The 22182-nt window shown below is 35.6% G+C and overlaps 1 protein-coding gene across 1 annotated transcript in view; it reads left to right on the top strand.

Moving 5' to 3' along the window:
- Nucleotides 1–22182, top strand: part of LOC123552925 (uncharacterized) — a 106474-nt gene that overhangs the window by 48460 nt on the left and 35832 nt on the right. Inside the window, exons 21-30 of the mRNA XM_053541508.1 lie at nt 672–759; nt 1823–1987; nt 2408–2502; nt 3085–3193; nt 6050–6235; nt 12893–13014; nt 14425–14484; nt 15114–15209; nt 17675–18027; nt 21665–22028. Of these exons, the coding sequence (XP_053397483.1) occupies nt 672–759; nt 1823–1987; nt 2408–2502; nt 3085–3193; nt 6050–6235; nt 12893–13014; nt 14425–14484; nt 15114–15209; nt 17675–18027; nt 21665–22028 (1638 nt within the window). The remainder of the gene's footprint in view (nt 1–671; nt 760–1822; nt 1988–2407; nt 2503–3084; nt 3194–6049; nt 6236–12892; nt 13015–14424; nt 14485–15113; nt 15210–17674; nt 18028–21664; nt 22029–22182) is intronic.

Here is a 22182-nt window from a genome sequence, read left to right as displayed (position 1 = left end):
TGAAACAAATCATATGACTGTAGGACCATGACTCTGGCACCATTGTTTTATAATTACGCCACCTTTTTGATAAAATTTTGATGCACTTTCATGCTATATCTCTGCTATTACTTAGTGCATTTGATTTTAATTCAAAATATTTTTCATATATCATCACCTACATCACATGACACAAGGTCCATAAAATGAATTTTTATGCACTTTCACTCTGTCTCTCTTTTTACTGGATTTGATTCAAACTTTAAAATTAGTTGTTCCACATCATTGCCCACATCATATGCAACATTATTCTAACTGAAATGAACCATGAATCATAACCCTTGTATACTTAAAAATTCTTGCTATTAATTGCTTTGATGCATTTTCCTTCTATCTCTTTAATACTAAAAAGATTCGTCTCAACCTTGGTCACTGAAAATACTACATTTAAGCTTGATAACTAACTAGGTCAGACAGTTATCATTAGACATGTTGTCCTTGATAAAAATTGCCAAAATTATGACTTTTCAAGAATCCAGGTAGAATTTAATCAAGCAAGCTTTGCATTACTATAGAACTAAGGTTAAGTTCAATTAGTTTGGACCATTATGTAAATGATTACGACCTGCTCAATAACTCTGCAAGTTTAAGTGGATTTCTATCACTATCACTAAGACTGTTTCTGTTTTCAGAACCTTACACCTGGAGGACTTTGTGAGGGTATGAAGCTAGAAGCCCTCGATGTACAGAATCCTCAACTGATCTGTGTGGCAACTGTCGGTATGTAAACCATCATTGCAAAGTATAGCTGAATGCTGCTAGTGTCATCATAACCTCAGTCACTACATACAGTTGACATTGTATTAAGAGACCGCCCAAGGGACTGCTAAAAAGTGGTCTCTTAATGGAATGGTCTCTTAATGAATTTCAGTCAGGTGAAGAGAAGAGTGATTTTTAACTGTTAATGTAACTGTTTTTATTATGAACATACATATATGTACTTTTATTTCACAAAGTATAGCTGGATTGTTCATCAGTTCGACTGTTACAAAGGTAAATTGCATTCAGGCAGGTGCAAAACGCACTCGCTTATTACACAGGTGATGAAATGCCTGGCGGGAATTTGGTACCCGGTTGCTTAATAGATACTTCTGTCAAATATTTTACATGTCGGGACTACATTAATGTGGTCGCTAGTCGTTTAATAAAAAAGCCGTTTAAGGGAATGAATTTATGTACTGAAAACGATCGGGAGGGATTTTAATATATAAATTGCTTAATAGAGGTGGTCGCAAATACGATGTCGACTGTATGTTTGTGTTCAATGTACTGTTTCACAAAGTTTAGCCTAGAGGGATATCAGAAGTGTTTGCTTTGTCCTTCTGTCCCTTTTTTGAGTTATTGAAACATATGATATACAATACAATGATAGATAATATAATGGGAAAATATTGTAGTACTGTGGAGGAAAAATGTAGTGCTTGAGACAATACACTATGTTGGTTTTCTCATGGTGCGACTCAATTTATGTTTGAAAAAGGAAGTAAAACAACCCTTTGTCTATATTAACACATGGGCTGTAATTAATTTGTAGGATGATTTTTATTTCGATATGTAACATGCAGAACAACCTTAAGCTGATTAAGTATTAATACATTGAAATACTACTCTCTTGAGGATTGATAGCTCGGGACACCCAGGCTCAGTCAAGCAATTCAGGAGGTCCCCAGCCATTTCCTTGTATGTTTTGATTGTTTGAAACCTTGGAACATAAGAAATAATAAGACACTTACTTCGGTGAAATTAATTTGAGTATAACCTTGCTTATATTTGAACATTTCAGCAAAGATAAACAGTGATGGGAAGCTTTTGATCCATTTTGACGGCTGGGAAAACAATTATGACTACTGGGACGACCCTACATCCAAAAATCTTCATCCCATTGGATACTGGTACCAGAATGCAACCAAATACCCGAGAATGAACAATACACTTCAGAAGCCTAGGAGTATGTATTTTAAGTATTCAAGACAGTGGATAGCTCTCTATATTGTGGTGATTTAAAAATTTATTTTTCAAAATTGAAAAATTTGTTGACGGAGTATGTCTTCAAGATGGTGGATGGGCTGATGGCATCAAAGTGCCAAGTTTCCTACCAACAGCTCTTATTTCTGATTCTGTTTAACTAGTTACATTGATTTCAAAATACCAAACCTCAAAATCCTCTCCCGGTCATGATTGTATTACCTGAAGTTCTGTTTTAGTTCTGATATAGACATCTTAATTATCCTACGTTTTTTTTTTTTTTCAAGGCAAATGCAAAATGGTCAAGTGCAAGACATTGGAAAATCATGAAATTGCTTAAGGTGTCAAAATTCTATGAAAACAAGCAATAATTTTTTAAGCTAATTCATTCTTTTCTTTTCAGATTATTTGAGAACATCTGGTCATAATGATTTCAATTGGCCACGGTATTTCAAGGAGACTAATACCTTTCCAGTACCTTATGACTGCTTTTCTGCTGTAAGTGCTTTTTCTTCTACATAACTGATTTTAGATATGCTTTACATTTTTACATGGATGTTTTTAGATATGTTTTACATTATTCATAGTGTTCTTTACATTTTTACATGGATGTTTTTAGGTATGCTTTACATTTTTACATCAGTGTTTATGCTTAATAGTTGACGTTTGCAATATGACTTCTTCTCAGCGATATATGACCATTTTGTGTCGATTCGCCGTAAAACCCAACTCACTCACTCACTCTTCTACTGTAACATTTATTTGCTAATGTGGCCTGATGCATGTTTGTATTCAGCTAATTGTGTAATCAGTTAGTTGACACACTTTGCTGCTGCTTCTGCAGACGTTTTGGTATTTTTATTATGTCTGCTGTCTGTCGACCCTCATTAAATGTGAAAAATATCATTTCTACAGTAGTTATAAGTATTTTAATTTTTTTGTCCACTATTCCCTTTCATGTCAAGCATGGAATATGTTTGAAAAATTTGAAGAAAAAAAAGGTATTTGTAAAATTTTGATGGAGAAAAACAAATATTTTCAAAAATGCAGAGAAAGTTTACTTGTGTTTTATGCCTTCAGGAACAAATAGAAAATACAACAAGAGAAGAGGAAGACAAAGTGTTAGAACACTTGTCTTTAGATGGAAACAATGGACTTACGTGTTCTAGGGCTCAAAACAGAGCTAGAGGTAAATCTGTAGTCTCAATAGTCTGTACATAGAATCATAAAAGATATACATGGCATTGGGTAGTTTGAAAGTTTGCAGTTTGTGGACAGAAACACTAAACTTAGGGCTCAGAACAGAGCTGGATTAAGTTAATGTGTGTTACTAAATCAACTGGAATAATACATAAGAGTTTATACTAGGCAAGAACCTGGTCTAGCGTTTGCTGTTTATGAATGAAAGCACAGGACTTGCATAAGCTCAGAACTGAAGGTTAGTTTGCAGTCAGTGGTCTGTGAAAAAACATGGACAAGATTTGATGTTTTCAGTCTGTTGATGGAAACACTGATCTTAATTATTACAAAGCTTTGAGAAGAGCTAGAGGTAATCTGTGCTATGTGTATAGAATCATTAGATATTCATGTAATAGAACTAAGAACTTGAGTAAAGGCCAGTTTTGAAGTGTGCTGTTCATCATTGTGGAAACACTGGACATGTTACTGAGCTGCAGTTTTGTGAACACTTAATGAACTAAGCATATTACATGCAAACAAGCCAGGAACTAAGAAGGGTCAGTTTTTATACGCCCGAAGGGACGTATTATGTTATGACGCTGGTGTCCGTCTGTCCGTCTGTCCGTCCGTCTGTCCGTCCGTCCGTCCGTCCGTCTGTCCGTCTGTCCGTTAGCAATTTCGTGTCCGCTCTGTAACTCTTGAACCCCTTGAAGGATTTCAAGGAAACTTTACACAAATGTTCACCACACCGAGACGATGTGCAGACCGCATGTTTTGGATGTCTCACTTCAAGGTCAAGGTCACACTTAGGAGTCAAAGGTCATATCAGTTTGTTTCGTGTCCGCTCTGTAACTCTTAAACCCCTTGAAGGATTTCAAAGAAACTTGACACAAATGTTCACCACACCAAGACGACGTGCAGAGCGCATGTTCCGGATGACTTGCTTCAAGGTCAAGGTCACACTTAGGGGTCAAAAGTCATATCAGTTTGTTTCGTGTCCGCTCTGTAACTCTTGAACTGCTGGAAGGATTTCAAAGAAACTTGGCAGAAATGTTCACCACATTGTAACGATGTGCAGAGCGCATGTTCCGGGTGACTCGCTTCAAGGTCAAGGTCACACTTAAGGGTCAAAGGTCATATATGACTTTGCTTTGTGTATATTGCTCTGCATTGCAGTGGTCTTGTTTTTATTTGGCAGATCTCTTTTTTGTACTTACAATAATTTTTTTTTTTGAATTACTTCCCTTTTATGTTACTATAAATAGCTTATTTTGAAACTTTTTTATTATTGGCCGTAGGGAAAAACCGAGACCACTTTTCTGTGGTACAACATGGATGGTACCTCCAATTTTAAGGTGTATTTTTACATACCTATACCTGATAAGGATTTTTTTGTAGACTTTGATTTTTTTTTTTTGTGGACTTGGATTTGTTTTTTGAAGTTTTCCTTTTGTTGTTCCAGTCCTTTGGGGCTACAACAGTCAAGTTCTTAAAATTTTGCTCAAATCCTATGATGTAAGCCTTCGGGCGTATATTGCCCCGCATGGCGGCGCTCTTGTTAAGTTTGCTGTTAATGGATGTAAAAACTGGACTTACATAATACAAAGCTCTGAAAAGAGCTACAGGTAAGTCTATACTCAGTTGTTTGTACATTAATGCATTAGCATTATATGAAACCGAACACACAGCTAGGCAAGGGCCATGTCTGAATATTACTTTTTGTGGATGGTAACACTGGACTTACATATCACAGAGCTTGGAACAAAGCTAGAGGTATATCTGTACTCCATGATCTGTACATAGAATTTCTTGTAACAGAGCTTAGAACTAACCAACGGCCAGTTTTGATATTCTTGTTTTATCTAATTTTGCAAACACAAGACTTAAATATACCAGGATTTGGAACAGAGCTAAAGGTAAGTCTGTACTTGGTGGTCTGTTCTTCTAATCATTAGAAATACATGTGAGCCATGCCGTGAGAAAATCTACATAGTGGCTTTGCGACCAGCATGGGTCCAGACCAGCCTGCGCAGTCTGGTCAGGATCCATGCTGTTCGCTTTCGAAACCTATTGGAATTAGAGAAACCGATAGCGAACATCATGGCTCCTGACCAGACTGCATGGATGCCCAGGCTGGTCTGGATCCATGCTGGTCCCAAAGCCACTTTGTTGATTTTCTCATGGCGCGGCTCATGTAATACAGCAATGTTTCCTGATACATTCTGTGAAGTTATTAAATTTCATAGGGACTTAATTTCCTGGATTTTGTGCTTGTTTTAACCCTTACCATGCTGGACATGATTGAGTCTGCCTTTGCAACCAGTGTAGATCATGATCAGCCTGCACATCCATGCAGTCTGATCAAGATTTGCACAGTTTGCTATTCAGTCAGTATCTTTTTGGAAAGCACCCTTTTTGATAGTTAATTAATGGTACTGTCCAAATTAAAAGAGGCTGTAACAAAAAAGGAAATATAAAAATGACAATTTTAGCTTCATAAGTTGGATAGTTCAGATGTAAAAGGAAAACTATGACAGATTTGTAGTCATATATAACTGATAAGCTTGTAGTGTGAAGAAAAAACATTGGGATGAAATGAATACATGCACTGAGAAACTGTTATTTGAATTACAAGTTCATTATGTAGAAATTCAGCAAGGTAAGGTCTAAACCATTAAATGTTCAGTTTGTATTAATAAACAAGAATGCTATTTACAGTTTGTCCACAAAAACAGAACCCCTAGTAAAGATTTAGCTTTAACTCTGTTCCAAAACATAGAAATATAAAGAAGTTAAATGATTTCAGGATACATTGTGCATTATTCAAGAAGTGAATTAGAAACTATATTATTTTGCCTTTTTTCAGTTTTTGAATTTAACACGATCAAAAAATACCAAATGCCAGAACAGATGTTTGAGTTCTTCAGTCAACACAGCAAGTTTTTTTGTTTGTTGCCACGTGATTTTGATGCCAAAAAGCTGCAATACCCAAGCGTTCTTTCAGTGATGGACTTCTCCAAACAAAATATGCATTTACTCTGTCCTGGAGCAAGTGAGTCATGATTTTTCAGACCCTTGTTTAATGTTGTTGCCGTGTCTAACAGTGACAAAATGTCTTAATAAGAAAAATAAGTTTATTTTACAAAGCATATTAATAGTAATGTTTGAGATATATAAAAAAACTTTGAAAGAATATCCTTCAGAATTATAGAATGCAACTAAGTGAAATAACAGCAATTTGGTTTGATTTAGTCTGTTTATGACAGGTAATACAATGTACAACACCTTGGTCCGAGAGCTCACGGACTTTTATTGCAACAATTGAGGCCAAAAGAAGTTTATACATTTTTGGAAACAATATTTCATATACTTCATGAAAACCCATTTCTTAAGTGTCAAAGCCGTGCCTATCTATGTTTTGTTCACTTATGTTTGTGATAGGGGAGGTAAAACTCACTTGTTAAAATTTAGGGGGTAGGGTAAAGTTTACGACGACCAGTTTTTTCACTGTTTAATTACAGTAACTATCTTATTGTCAGTAAATATATATATGTCAACCAATGTCAGCAAAAAGAAATTCATCAAAAAGGAATGAAGGGCAAACTTGATATTTAAGGTCAAATGTCAAATTTATGTACAAATCACAAAAATTGGCATATTTGAAATTTATTTTTATTCTTAAAATTAGTTTGTTATCATAAGTCACTCAGTTTTACTTATGTAATGTGTATATATCAGCCAAAGTAAGAAATGCAAATCTTATTGCGAAACGTCAAGGTCAACCCTGATAATTGAAGGTCAAAATTCATTTTCATGCAAAAATGTGAAAAATGTTACCTTTACGTTTTTAATCTGTTTAATATGTTTTCACATTATTAGTCACTGAAGTTAATTTGTTTTAATGTCTGTATGCCAGGCAAAGCCAGCAGCGCAGATGTAACCCCAAAATTGCCAAGGGTAAGGCTTATATCAAAGGTCAAAGGTCAAATTTGTGTGAAAAAAATGCATGAATAGCTTCCTGTTTGACATAAAAATGCTATTTCTAATCATTATTAGTAATTGCTCGTGATTTATTTTAATGTATATATGTCCCACAATGACAGTAATAAAGATATCGTCTGAAATCAGACAAGTTAAGGGTCAAAGGTCATTTTCATGTAAAAGAATGAAAAAATGGCTCTTTAACTTTTCTTCTTGTTGATAATATTTCGTCGATATTAGTCAACGATATCAGTTCATTTTAATGTATAAATGTAAGGCAATGTCTGGTATGCACATATTATTTCAAAACATTCAAGGTCAACCATAATATCAAAGGTCAAAGGTAAAAAAGTGAGTAAAATGTTGCAATAATATCACCTGTTTGTAATAATTTTTAGCTCGACTATTCCACTTTTGGGAATGGATCGAAACTTCACACACTTATTCACTGTGATAAACTGACCTACACTGCACAAGTTCCATAACTCTATTTTGCTTTTTTACAAAATTATGCCCCTTTTTCGTCTTAGAAATTTTTGGTTAAGGTTTTGTATGTGAGCTGGTATCTCAGTACTTACTAATGGGAATGGATTGAAACTTCACATACTGGTTCACTGTCATGATCTGACATGCACTAAGCAGGTCCCATAACTCTGCTCTTTTTTTTTCAAAATTATGCCCCTTTTTCGACTTAGAAATTTTTAGTTAAGGTTTTGTATGTAAGCTGGTATCTCAGTAACCACTTGTGGGAATGGATTGAAACTTCACACACTTATTCACTGTGATAAACGGACCTACATTGCACAGGTTCCATAACTCTATTTTACTTTTTTACAAAATTATGTCTCTTTTTCGACTTAGAAATTTTTGGTTAAGGTTTTGTATGTAAGCTGGTATCTCAGTACTTAATAATGGGAATGGATTGAAACTTCACATACTTGTTCACTGTCATGATCTGACATGCACTAAGCAAGTCCCATAACTCTACTCTTTTTTTTTCAAAATTATGTCCCTTTTTTTGACTTAGCAGTTTTTGGTTAAGTTTTTGTATGTAAGCTGGTATCTCAGTATCCACAAATTGGAAAGGATCGAAACTTCACACACTTGTTCACTGTCATGATATGACATGCAGTACAGAGGTTCAATACCTCTACTTTGCATTTTACAAAATTATGCCCCTTTTTCAACTTTTGTATTAATTCAATTGACAAGGCTGTTGAATAGTCGAGCGTTGCTGTCCTCCGACAGCTCTTGTTATTGTTTAAAAGTATTTGTATTGTCATTTTAGTAACTGATCGTTGTTCATTTTACTGTATATATGTCAGACGATGTCATGGAAGAGAAAATAAGTCAAGGTCAAACCTGGTATTGGAGGTCAGGTGTCACTTTTGTATAAAAAATCACAAAATTTACCATACTTACTCATTACTTTGATCAAAAATAACTTGTTATTATAATTCACTGTTAGCAATTTATTTTAATGTATACATGTCAAGCAAGGTCAGCAATGTAGGTCTTATTCTTATAAGTCAAAGGCAAACCTATTATCAAAGGTCAAAGGTCAAATTTGTGTAAGAATTCGCAAAATAACAAGAATTTTGCAATGATTTTTCTTTATTGTGTAGGTTATTTTTGTCACTACTAGTAAAACTGATCAGTATTCATTTTAAAGTATATACAACTGACAATATTACTGTTGAAATAATGATGAAAAATAAGTCAAGGTCAAACCTGACATTTAAGGTCAAAGGTCATTTTCATGTAAAAATTCAAAATACAGCATTTTTAATTCCTTCTTCGTTACAAATTATCTTGTCATTTTGTTCATTGAAAATAATTTTGTCTTATGTTTATTTGTAAATCAGTGTCAGCAATGCAGATCTAATTTCAAAAACAGTGATTGGTAAAAGATATCAAAGGTAAAAGGTGAAATTTGCGTGAAAGATCGCAAAAAAAAAAAGCATTTTTGCAATACTTTTCATTGTTTAAAGTTATTTTGTCATTATTAATATCTTATGGTTATTCCTTGAAGTTTCGTACATGTATATATATATATATATATATATATATATATATATATATATATATATATATATATATATATATATGGGTCAATGTCAACAATGAAGATATCATAAGTCATGAGTCTAGATCAGCCCTGATGTTAAAGTTTAAAATTCAGTTTTGGGTAATAAATTCAAAAGATAACACTGTTATTTTATTTCTTTATTCAAACATATCTTGTTATAACTTGATGTTAATTCATTTTAATGTTAGCCTTTACTTACTTACTTCCTTACCGCCTTCCATCTTCTTATGGCCGTTTTATATCTTATGATTAGATGCGGCAATGAACTGCACCGTATTCTGCAGGTCGCTGGCATCACTCCACGGCTTGGTCTCAAATGGGATGTCTGTTGGCCAAACTTTCTGGCGTGCTTCTTCCAGATAGGAACAGTTCTGCAGAATGTGAAACGATGTTTGTTCCTCTGATCCGCACTGACATTTAGCTTTCTCTGCAACTCCAAGGTTCTTCATATGTTTTCTCAGGCCACAGTCTTCAGTGCGCAGACGGAAGACAGTTAATGGGCTGTTTAGCTTGTGTAGACAGTCCTGATTTGGCAGGTAACCTCCATTTATGTTCTTCCAGTCTGACGCAAAGCTGTTCTTCCATAGAGTCTGAGCTTCTCTGTATGAAGTTGGAGGTTGGGGCTGTATTTGCCTGGTTGCTGTCTTTGCAAGTTTGTGCGCAGCTTCATTTCTAGCTATGCCCACATGTGCAGGAATCCATCGAAATGCTACATTGTTGCTCTCAGGCAGGAGGTTGATGTTTTTCAACAGCTGTCTGATTAAGTTGTCTGATGGAACTGCTGAGAGAGCCTGAAGAGCTGACTTGGGGTCTGTTAGGAATATATTGTCTCTTTTCTCCTCGCTCATACAGTTCGAGTGTCGCCGATGTGAGGGCTTGTATCTGGATCTGTTGTTGGAGCATCTCTTGCCGACTGGATGAGAGAGTATGAAGGAGGAGCTGTCTGAAAATTTGATGTAGGCACCACTCCCAGCTTTCTGAACTGCCTTTTCCACTGATCCATCGGTATATGCTTGGATCCAAGAGTGTGCTGGATAGCGGTTATTGATCATTTCTAGCGTAAGAGATTGTTGGTAAGCCTGATGTTGCTTTCCCTTTTCTTCTACTCCTGGCACCTCCAATCTGATCTTGGGAGCACATTGTCTGGGAACCCATTCATTGGGCTCGAGCGGCTCTGCCTCTGTGTCCAGTGCTGCTGCTTTCCCTTTTTGCAGTTCTTTGACGATATGGTTAAGACTCTGTCTTTTCAGTCTGTTCTTGGTTCTGCTCTTGTGTTTTGAGTGGAGTGGCAGTCTCTTTGCCTTCTCTGCATGCACAAAAGCTTTGTACTCTCGTCTTGTCTCTTATGGCTCAGGGTTGGTTGTCTTTTCCATTTATTTTATTAGAGTTGTCTCATTGCCCCGGGATTATCCTCAGACCTGAAATTTAACCTTGTCCAGTTTATCTTTACTGGTTTTGGAAGCAGTTACCCATGAGGTTGATGCGTACTCTGCTATGGGCCGTACGTTGCCTGTGTAGACTTGCAGAGGATCTGTTCCAGCCAGTTTTTTTTCATAATGGCGAGTTTTTTGAAGGCCCTCTCCTTTGACCTTTAATGTCAGATTTGACTTTGACTAATTTTTCATTATTATTTCACGAATGATATCATCTGTTATATATACTTTAAAATGAATAATAATTAGTTAATAGTTTTGAAATACCCCAAAAAATAATGAAAAATCATTGCAAAAATACTGATTTTTTGGCTAATTTTCACGCAAATTTGACCTTTGACTTTTGATAATAGGTTTGGCTTTGTCTTATTTGGATAAGACCTACATTCCTTACCTTGCTTGACATGTATACATTAAAACTAATTGCTAACAGAAAGTTCTAACCAGCGCTTTTATTTTTGAACAAAGTAATGAGTAAGTATGGTAAATTTGTTCTTTTACACAAAAAATGACCCCTGACCTTTAATACCAGGTTCGACCTTGACTTATTTTCTCTTCCATGACATCGTCTGACATATATACAGTAAAATGAACAACGATCAGTTACTAAAATGACAAATCAAATACTTTTAAACAATAAAAATTATTACAAACAGGTGATATTATTGCAACATTTTACTCACTTTCTTGACCTTTGACCTTTGAAATTATGGTTGCCCTTGAATGTTTTGAAATAATATGTGCATACCAGACATCGCCTACGTTTTATATATTAAAATGAACTGATATTGTTGAATAATATCGACAAAATATATTTAACAAGAAGAAAAGTTAAAGAGCTATTTTTTCATTCTTTTACTTGAAAATGACCTTTGACCCTTAATATCACATTTGAACTTGTCTGATTTTAGACGATATCTTTATTACTGACATTATGGGACATATATACATTAAAATAAATCACGAGCAATTACAAATAATGATCAAAAATAGCTGTTATATTTCAAACAAGAAACTATTCATGCAATTTTTCACACAAATTTGACATTTGACCTTTGATATAAGCTTTACCCTTGGCAGTTTTGGGGTAACCTTTGCACTGCTGACTTTGCCTGACATACAGACATTAAAACGAATTAACTTTACTGACTAACAATGTGAATACATATTAAAAACGTTAGAAAAAGTAAATGTAACATTTTACATATTTTTGCATGAAAATGAACTTTGACCTTCAATTATCAGGGTTGACCTTGACGTTTTGCAATAGATTTACAATTCTGACTTTGACTGATATATACACATTACATATATAAAGCTGAGTGACTTATGATAACAAACTAATTTTTAAGAATAAAAATGAATTTCAAATATACCAATTTTTGTGAGTTGTACATAAATTTGACATTTGACCTTAGATATCAAGTTTGCCCTTCATTCTTTTTTGATGAATTTCTTTTTGCTGACATTGGTTGACATATATACATTTACTGATAATCATATAGCTACTGTAATTAAACATTGAAAAAACTAGTAGACGTAAACTTTACCCTACCCCCTAAATTTTTACAAGTGAGTTTTACCTCCCCTATCACAAACATAAGTGAACAAAATATAGATAGGCACGGCTTTGACACTTAAGAAATGGGTTTTCATGGATGATATGAAATATTGTTTCCAAAAATGTATAAACTTCTTTTGGCCTCAATTGTTGCAATAAAAGTCCATGAGCTCTCGGACCACCTCTTGTGTGCCCTAATTCTGGCTTATCTGGGACTTTACATGAAAATTGAATGGACTCCATGAACTGCATTTGAGGCCTCTGTGGCTAATTGGTTTAAGTCCTCAAACTACCTACCTGTGGATTCAAAAGTAAAAAATGTTCATGTAAGGAAACCATCCAGCTAGCTTAACTATGGTTGGTGGTACTATAATCCAGGAACCTTCCTGTTTTTGCAGTAATGATTGGAGGGCCATCTTTGCTGTTTCACTGTCTTACATAAGCTAGAAGGTTGCTATGTAGCATGAACTGTGTTAGTGTGACATAAAACCCATTACCTGTTCTTTGCTTCTGTAACATTTAACAGTACTTCAATATTTAAAAATGACATACTATATTTGAAACTATAATGTGAGGTGTTTAGACAGTCTATTCTGCAAATATTATAATCAGATGTAATGAGTACATGTATCATGTTATTTACAGAGATGGAATTGTTGCATTTCCTGGATGATCCGGGTGTTCCGTTAAGCTCGTTTGAGAGTTTGACAGATCGTGGTAATGCAACTTTCCTGCAGAATTGCCTTGCAGGTTTGCTCTTTCAAGAGGTAACTGTGATTTTTTAAGCTGAGTTATTTCAAATTTTACACATTAAGAGCTATTTCCACCTTTTTATTGGCATCTGCTACTCAGAAGTTTTACCAGTGTTCCAGTTGGTGACAAACAATTTCACTAAACATAGGGTTAGAATTGCTGACATAGACTTATTAATTTCTCAGTTATCTGTGTTAACTTCCTATAAAAAACAGACTGGTTCACAAAACAGCAAAGCAACAGATTTTGATATAAACAATAATTATAGTTTTCATTAATATCATCAATGCAAATCTTCCCTGTCCTGAAAGAACATCAAATTTTTGTAAGAATGAATACACTGATAAGTTTACCGACATAGTTATGTAATATAAGATCTGAAAAGGGAAATAATTTAAATGAAACTGGAGTTAGTACACAGGGTTGCCACTTACCTAGAAAAGTCAGGGAAATTTTTTTTTTCAAGGTTACTGATTTGTCAGGGATTACTTGATAATGGTCAGTGAAAAATGAAATTTTAGAAAAGTCGGCGAAAAATGAAATACTGGGTCGATGTTTAAAATGTTCAATGGCTATGGCAGTCTTCAAACACATTTTGGTGTAATGGTGAGGGTCTGTTCGTAGCCAAGTCAAGTCAGTTATTGTCACTGACTAATATCATCTTTATAATGTTTACACTCATATATTTTTGGTATTTGTTAATGAGTTTGTTAAATCTCAAACAAAATAAATATAAAAATGTGGATTGGATGGCTTTTGCTATTTAGAGGATGGCTCAGTATGTTGGGGGCATCCGAGTCCTATGGACACAATGCTAGTTATACACAGAAAAGTTTGGTACAACCTTTGTATACAAACAAAAATTAAAAGGGTGCAAGGGCTTGCCGTCACTAGACAATTTCCTTTGTATAAATAAATCATCTCACTTTAAACTTGACAGTTTGAATTTTTTCAAATAGAAGTTTCCTCTAAAACTGCTAGGCCTAATGCTTTCAACCTTCACATTTATTTGGCACATCAAGAGATGGCCTCACAGGACAAGTTACCTAACTCTAACTTTTATATTGTAAAAGTTGTGCCCTTTTTAACTTAAAATAGGTAAAAGTTTTTTTCTTTGTAATAAGCAGGTTTCTAAAAAACTACTTGTCCAAATGCTTTCAAACTTCACAAGTGACTTCGGCATCGTGAGATGACCTCACGATGAGAGTTATATACCTTAGTCTGTGTAACGTTTTCTGCAAGTATATTTTGCTGGAGATAACAATTCGTTAGATTGTTCTATTTTTATATTGTGACTGGTTTTAACAGGAAAACCTACTTTTGATTTGGTATATGTGCCATTAAGACATATACCGCTGTAGTACAGAAATTTGATATTGACAAATTATATGAGATATTAATAATATTCAAATACTATATTACAGGAGACACTGCCAACGAAGTGCTCAAAGTTGATTCCAGGAATAGAAAATATTGATGATAAGGTTAGTTTAGTTAGACGTTATTTATCAAAATTGATTTAAATATTTAGCTTTCCTAATATGGTTAGCTGGTAAAGATATAATACATCAAAACATCTATATCTTCTGTTACTAATAAACAGATTTATGTTCCCTAGTATAAGTCATATACATAGGACAGGTTGTTACTATCAAAATTTCTTCAACATTTCTCTGTTTCAGTCTTCATTAAACATAAATAAAGTCACTCGAGCATTAGCCAGGTCATGAATTATATACAGTCAAGGCCTTTAAAAATGCCTCATCCATACGTGGCAGTTTTTTCATTAACTTAATATTAAAATACTTTGATTAGGTTAACCTTTTTTTACAAAGACTGTCATGTAAGATCCTTATAAAAACTAGATAATGATGGCATAGAATATAATTAAAGTTCACTTTTGTAAAATTGATATAACTTCAGTTTTTGCTGGTACCTTATGACATGCCTCAGTAAAGCATACAAGACATCCAAATTCTCTTGTTACATATTGTGTCATTCTGTATGCAGTATTTTATTACAAAATTTGAGTAAATTCAGTAAGGTCGCCACAGTCAGTGACTTTAATTTCAGCTATTTCAGTGCTTTGAATATATGAAACTTGCTATTGTAGGGACTGTGTGAATCATGGCTGCTGCGCTTGGTATTCATGTACATGTGTGTTTTAGAGTTACATTCTGAAAAAGAAGTCAAGGACAATGTAACTAGTGTAAGTAAAAATTCCATTACTTTTGTGGAGCTATTACTAGAGTCAGCATTTTTGATTCCATTAATTTTGTTGAAGCATTACTAGGATGGATACAGTACATTCCAAAAGAGTAATTGAATCTGTTATGCTAATCCTTGTCATGGCTGCACATATTGTGGAGCCATGACAAGCAAGGTTTAATATAAATATTTTCATTACTCTTGTGAAGCCATTACAAGGGCAGCCATATAAGATTCCATGACTCATGTGGAGCCATGGCAAGGATAAGCATAAGAGATTCCATTTTATCTTGTGGAGCCATGACAAGGATAATCATAATAGATTCCATTACTCTTGGGGAGTCGTGGCAAGGGTTAGTGTAATAGATTTCATTACTCATGTGGAGCCATGGCAAGGGTTAGTGTATTAGATTTTATTACTCTTGTGGAGCCATGGCAAGGATTAGTATAATTGATTCCATTGCTCTTGTGGAGCCATGGCAAGGATTGGTATAATTGGTTCCATTGCTCTTGTGGAGCCATGGCAAGGATTAGTATAATTGATTCCATTGCTCTTGTGGCGCCATGGCAAGGATTAGTATAATTGATTCCATTGCTATTGTGGAGCCATGGCAAGGATTAGTATATTGATTCCATTGCTCTTGTGGCGCCATGGCAAGGATTAGTATATTGATTCCATTGCTCTTGTGGCGCCATGGCAAGGATTAGTATAATTGATTCCATTGCTCTTGTGGCACCATGGCAAGGATTAGTATATTGATTCCATTGCTCTTGTGGCGCCATGGCAAGGATTAGTATATTGATTCCATTGCTCTTGTGGCGCCATGGCAAGGATTAGTATAATTGATTCCATTGCTCTTGTGGCGCCATGGCAAGGATTAGTATATTGATTCCATTGCTCTTGTGGCGCCATGGCAAGGATTAGTATATTGATTCCATTGCTCTTGTGGTGCCATGGCAAGGATTAGTATAATTGATTCCATTTTTCTTGTGGTGTAATAGATTCCATTGCTCTTGTGGAGCCATGACTTGTAGATAATAAACTATGTTTCATTGTTTAGTGGAGTCTAGATGATGAATAATAGGTTCCTTTAAAATAGCTTGTAATGCTTTGTGAAATTTAATTCTCTAAAATCTTGAAAGTTTTATTTCTTATATTGTATTATTTAGAAAGTAATTTTAACCTTCACATCTTTTGAAAGTTCTTTTATGTCCTGAAATTAATAAAACAAAATTAATCAGAGAGCATGTGGCTACAAAAGGATATAGGTCATTTAAGTGAATAACAGGTCTTATCCACCATCAATTTTTGAACAAGGCTTTTAGCTAGGAATGACCTTCTGAACACAAAACTTTTACTGCATTTTATGCACCATTCTGTTTTTGATGGATCTGTGTAACAGAAAATATACTGTAACCTGAGTGATGGACAGATATTTACTATAGTCAGTGGTTGCAGAGATTAACCTGTTCAACTGTTGATGATAGTAGTAGGATTTTCTTTTTAGCAGTCAGGGGTGTAACTTTTAAGTTATGTAACCTATTTCAGTTACTTTTTCAAGCATTTTATAACCTGTATTAGTTATAAAATATAGTTAACTCAGGTAAGTTATTCAAAAAAAGTATTTTTGCTGTTCTCACAAAGTGACCTTTAAAGTTAAATTTGTAGCAAACTGTGGTTAATCAAATTCTCTTTTAGTCAGAGCATGACCTGATAAGCATAATGGGATATTAAGAGTTTTATAGCTTTAAAACATTTGCGTAAAACTTTTACTGCATAGCTGGAAAGATAAAAGGTCAAGGATTCAGAAAATAATTGCATTAGTCTCATTCAAAATGAGGAATTGGCACAGGAGGGCTTTGTAATATTTTATGATAACTGAAACAAGTTATGAAAGTTTAAGCAATAACTCAAATGGGTTATAAACTGCGATAAATTAAAATAGTTACACCCCTGACTGTTTAGTGGAGGAGATAACCTTCAGTGGTAATTGCAACCAGATCAAATGAAATTTTATATATAAAAGATAGTCATGAGTCTATGTGCAGAAAATTTTCCCTGCACCATCTTAAACTTTGTAGCATTTCTGTATGTTATGTTTAAATAGTCAATATGACATATCTATGCCCTATAAATTGCAGCTGTATGCTATGTTTAAGTACTCTGGAAAACATATCTGTGAGCTGTAAATAACAGCTGTATGCTGTATTTAAATAGTCTATAAAACATATCTATGAGCAATAAATTACAGCTTATAATACTCTATAAAACATGACTGTGGGCTATAAATTACAGCTGTTTCTTATGTTTGAATACTAACATGTCTGTAAGCTAAAAATTACAGGTCTGCTCTGTTTAAATGATATAAAAAGTAAATTTGTCAGTAAGCTATACATTACAGCTGTATGTTATATTTGAATTCTTTATACAACATGCATTTGAGCTATATATTGCATTTGTTACAGTCAAATCATCGTCAACATGGGGCCGTGGAAATGTTTAATGCAGCACTGAAAGACAAACAAGTTGCTCAACTGTTTTCTGAGGGTGACCGCTATGTTCGCTGCAAAGGTCATGCAGGGTCAACAATGGCAAATAACAACCTGAGGGAAATACCTCTGGAAGAGTTTGAAAATGTGTACAAGTTCATGACAAGACTAGATTTCCAGAATAATCAGATCCAAGCTTTACCTCCAGATTTCTTCAACAAGTTCAAGGCACTTGAGTACCTCAATCTGTCCAAGAATGGTATACTAGAGCTGCCTGCTGGTATAGGCAACCTCACTGATCTTGCCGAACTTGATATTTCTAGCAATAGGTACTATGTTTTTAAAAATAAATTTGCTATCCTAACTGTTTCCTCTTCTTAGTCGGCTAATTGTCTCTGATTCTACATGTATGTATTTGTGTTTCTAATGCAGTTTTGAATATATTCTGTTTGCTTTGTATTTAGCTCACCTGAGCCAAAGGCTCAGGGTGAGCTATTGTGATAGCTCACCATCCGGCATCCGGCCGGCCATCCACATTTTCCTTTAAACAACATCTCCCAAACACCAGGCCAATTTTGATGAAACTTCACAGGAATGTTTCTTGGATAGTCTTCTTTAAAAGTTGTTCATAGAATTGAATTCCATACAGAACTTTGGTTGCCATGGCAATCAAAAGGAAAAACTTTAAAAATCTTCTTGTCCAAAACCACAGTTCATAGCACTTTAATATACGGCACGTAGCATCATCTAGTGGTTCTCTACCAAGTTTGTTCAAATTATCCTCCTAGTGTCAAACATGGCCCCTTCCTGGGGGTCACATGGTTTACATTAACTTATACAGGGGAAATTGTCCAATACCACAAAGTGTAGAGCCTCAATATTTGGCATGTGACATCATCTATTGGTCCTCTATAAAGATTATTCAAATTATGTCCCTGGGTTGAAAAGAGGCCTGGCCCCGGGGGTCCCAAGTTTTACATAGATTTATATAGTAAATAAAAAATAAAAAACTTCTTGTCAGAAATTGCAAGGCCTAGGCTTTTGATATTTGGTATGTTGCATTGCCTAGTGGTCCTCTACCAAGATTATTCAAATTATGCCTCTGGGGTAAAAAAGGCCCCACCCAAGTTTAACATAGACTTATATTGGAAAAAACTTTTTGAAATCTTCTTGACTGAAACTGCAAGGCCTAGGCTTTTGATATTTGGTGTGTAGCATTGCCTAGTGGTTCTCTAACAAGATTGTTCCAATTATGCCCCTGGGGTGAAAAGAGGTCCTGCCCCGAAGGTCACTTAGTTTTTATGAGTTTTATAGGAAAAAATACTTCGAAAAATATCTGATCATATTTCCTAGACTGTCAAATTATAATTACCTGATGACCCCAAGTAATTAGGGGTCACTTGACTGTGATATTGAACTACTGACCTACTTTCTTGTTTTTATGCTCCCGAAGGGAGGCATATAGATTTTTAACCATCTGTCAGTCTGTCGGTCTGTCAGTCTGTCTGTCCGCAATTTTCGTGTCCGGTCCATATCTTTGTCATCGATGGATGGATTTTCATATAACTTGGCATGAATGTGTACCACAGTAAGACGACATGTCGCGCCAATACCCAGGTCGTAGCTCAAAGGTCAAGGTCACACTTAGACGTTAAAGGTTATTTTTCATGATCCTGCATTCGTGTCCGGTCCATATCTTTGTCATCGATGGATGGATTTTCAAATAACTTGGCATGAATGTCTACCACAGTAAGACGACGTGTCGCGTGCAAGACCCAGGTCCGTAGCTCAAAGGTCAAGGTCACACTTAGACGTTAAAGGTCATCTTTCATGATAGTGCATTCGTGTCCGGTCCATATCTTTGTCATCCATGGATGGATTTTCAAATAACTTGGCATGAATGTGTACCACAGTAAGACGACGTGCCGCGCGCAAGACCCAGGTCCTTAGCTCAAAGGTCAAGGTCACATTTAGACGTTAAAGGTCATATTTCATGATAGTGCATTGATGGGCGTGTCCGGTCCATATCTTTGTCATTCATGCATGGATTTTAAAATTATTGGGCATGAATGTGTACCACAGTAAGACGACGTGTCGCACGCAAAACCCAGGTCCGTAGGTCAAAGGTCCTAAACTCTAACATCGGCCATAACTATTCATTCAAAGTGCCATCGGGAGCATGTGTCATCCTATGGAGACAGCTCTTGTTCATGATACAGCCTTAAAATTTGAATGATATATTCAGTTTTGCACACTGATCTTAAAACTGACTTTCAGTGACCATGAATGTGAACTACTTACCTACTTTCCTAATACATGTATTTTAGCATCAGTTTGACATTTGAAACATGTAGCTCATATCACTCAGGTGAGCAATCCAGGGCCATCATGACTCTCTTGTATCAATGTTTGGCTGCTTTGACACAGAGTTCAACTTAGCAAGAACACAGTTTCACATTCAAGGTAACCCGCCTGCTAAGCTCAATAGGGAGAGCGTTGATCTACGGATTGCGGGGCCAGTTCAATCCCCAGGTGGGGTATATGTTCACCATGACAATTTGATAAAAGACAATGTGTCTGAAATCATTAGTCCTCCACCTCTGATTCATGTGGGGAAGTCGGCAGTTACTTGCGGAGAACAGGCTTGTACTGGTACAGAATCCGGGAACACTGGTTAGGTTAACTGCCCGCTGTTACATACCTGAAATACTGTTAAAAATGGCATTAAACTCAGAACAAAACACATTCAAGGTCAAGGTCAAATTTAGAGGTTGCTGAATGAACCTTTTACTCTTAAAAGGATATAGAATTCTTTCATACTAGGAAGCCATCTAGCTGGGTTATAGAATGCTAATGGCTCTGTATAGGTGTTGGTTTTTGCCTTTGAAAATGCCTAAAGAGGAACGTTGGTTTTTCTCTGCCATTTAAAGCTGGAAAGTTTCAATATAACCTTCATTGTATTGGCTTAACTTAAAACCTAATGTTAGATGTTTAATCCATTTGGAGAGGGGTTATTTTTCTGCTTATGTCATCCAGTCCAGTTATTGGTCAGTCAATCCAGTCATTGGCTGGTAATTTGGTAATATGGTTAGAAAATGCTTTGGTCTACAGTGGTCAAACTTCTTAGGATAACTGCCTGTGGTCAGTAAAGATTACCCAAGTTGTTCTGGGACAGTGCATCAAATGTCAAGGTCACATTCACTACGAGACTGAAAGATGTTTTCTGGTCAATTAGTGTAAAAGGCCTTTGCCTAGGACTGTCAAGCTTCAGAGCTTGATGGACTGTTGTCAGCAGATATCCTCTGTAGTTTTTGGGGTGTATAGGTCAAACGTCAAGGTCACAGTTGCCTGTAAACTGAAATATTATCCAATCAATATCTGAAGAACACTCGGGCCTTCTATAATCAAGTCTAAAAGGCTGATTGCCTGTGGTCAGTCAGTCAGAGGTTAGTAAGTTAAATGACTGTGAAACTGAAAACATTTTCAGATAAGAATATGGAGAATGCTTTGGCATAAAACTGCCAGACATGGGATGAGTAAATGTAGTTGCTATATGACCTCTGTTGTTTTGGGGGTCAGTAGGTCAAATGTCAACAGTTTCTGATCAGTACCTTGAGAATGCTTTAGTCTATGGCCATCATACTTCTTGTATTGTCTTTGGTCAGTAAATTGGTAAGTTTTTTTGTGTTTTTTTTGGGGGGGGGGGGGGGGGGGGGGGGGGGGGGGGGAAGCAGGACGGGGTCAAGATGTTTAAGGTGAGTGTCACTGTGAGATAGAATATGGTTTACTACCTGTGACTTCATAGCTTGATTGTTTATGGACAATGAATGACCCTTTTGAAGGTCATAGAATGCTTTGCACTGTAAATTACATATTCGCTTACTTACAACTGGCCATTGTTAGGCGAGTGACGCATATGCTTTTCATAAACAGCTCTTGTTTACAAAGGTTTTCCTACATTTTCAGGCTTCCAAAACTTCCTGCAGATTTTGAGCAGCTAAATAATTCATTGACATCTCTAAACATCTCCAACAACAATCTGAATGGAATTCCTCCAGGTGTATTTAAGCTCACCAAATTGGAAGAACTGCTTGCAGAAAACATTGGTGTGATTGGTGATTTTGCATCAATCAGGAATCTCATGGAGTTGAAAGTCTTGAACCTTGGCTTGAACCGTATTGAGAAGATACCAGAAGAGCTAGGGGATCTCCATTTAGAGTACCTTGACCTGAGTGGTGTCCCCTGGATACCAATGACAACATACCAGTCATACATTGCCTTCATGAAACAGCTGAATGAAAACAATGTGACCAGAGCAATAGATATGGATGTAAGTTACAGTAATCAAGCCTGTTTTGTTATTTATATTGAACTTGTTCTATTTGAATGGGGAATATGTATAAAAATCACATGTCAAGTAATGATCACACGAATATTCTAAAAATTTACAAGTGAATTACCATGAAGTTGATTAACTTCCAGAT

This window comes from Mercenaria mercenaria, chromosome 4 (genome assembly GCF_021730395.1).
Source record: "Mercenaria mercenaria strain notata chromosome 4, MADL_Memer_1, whole genome shotgun sequence".
NCBI classification, from domain to species: domain Eukaryota; kingdom Metazoa; phylum Mollusca; class Bivalvia; order Venerida; family Veneridae; genus Mercenaria; species Mercenaria mercenaria.
The sequence above is the reverse complement of the archived record's forward strand: the minus strand, read 5'-3'. Positions and strand labels throughout refer to the sequence as shown.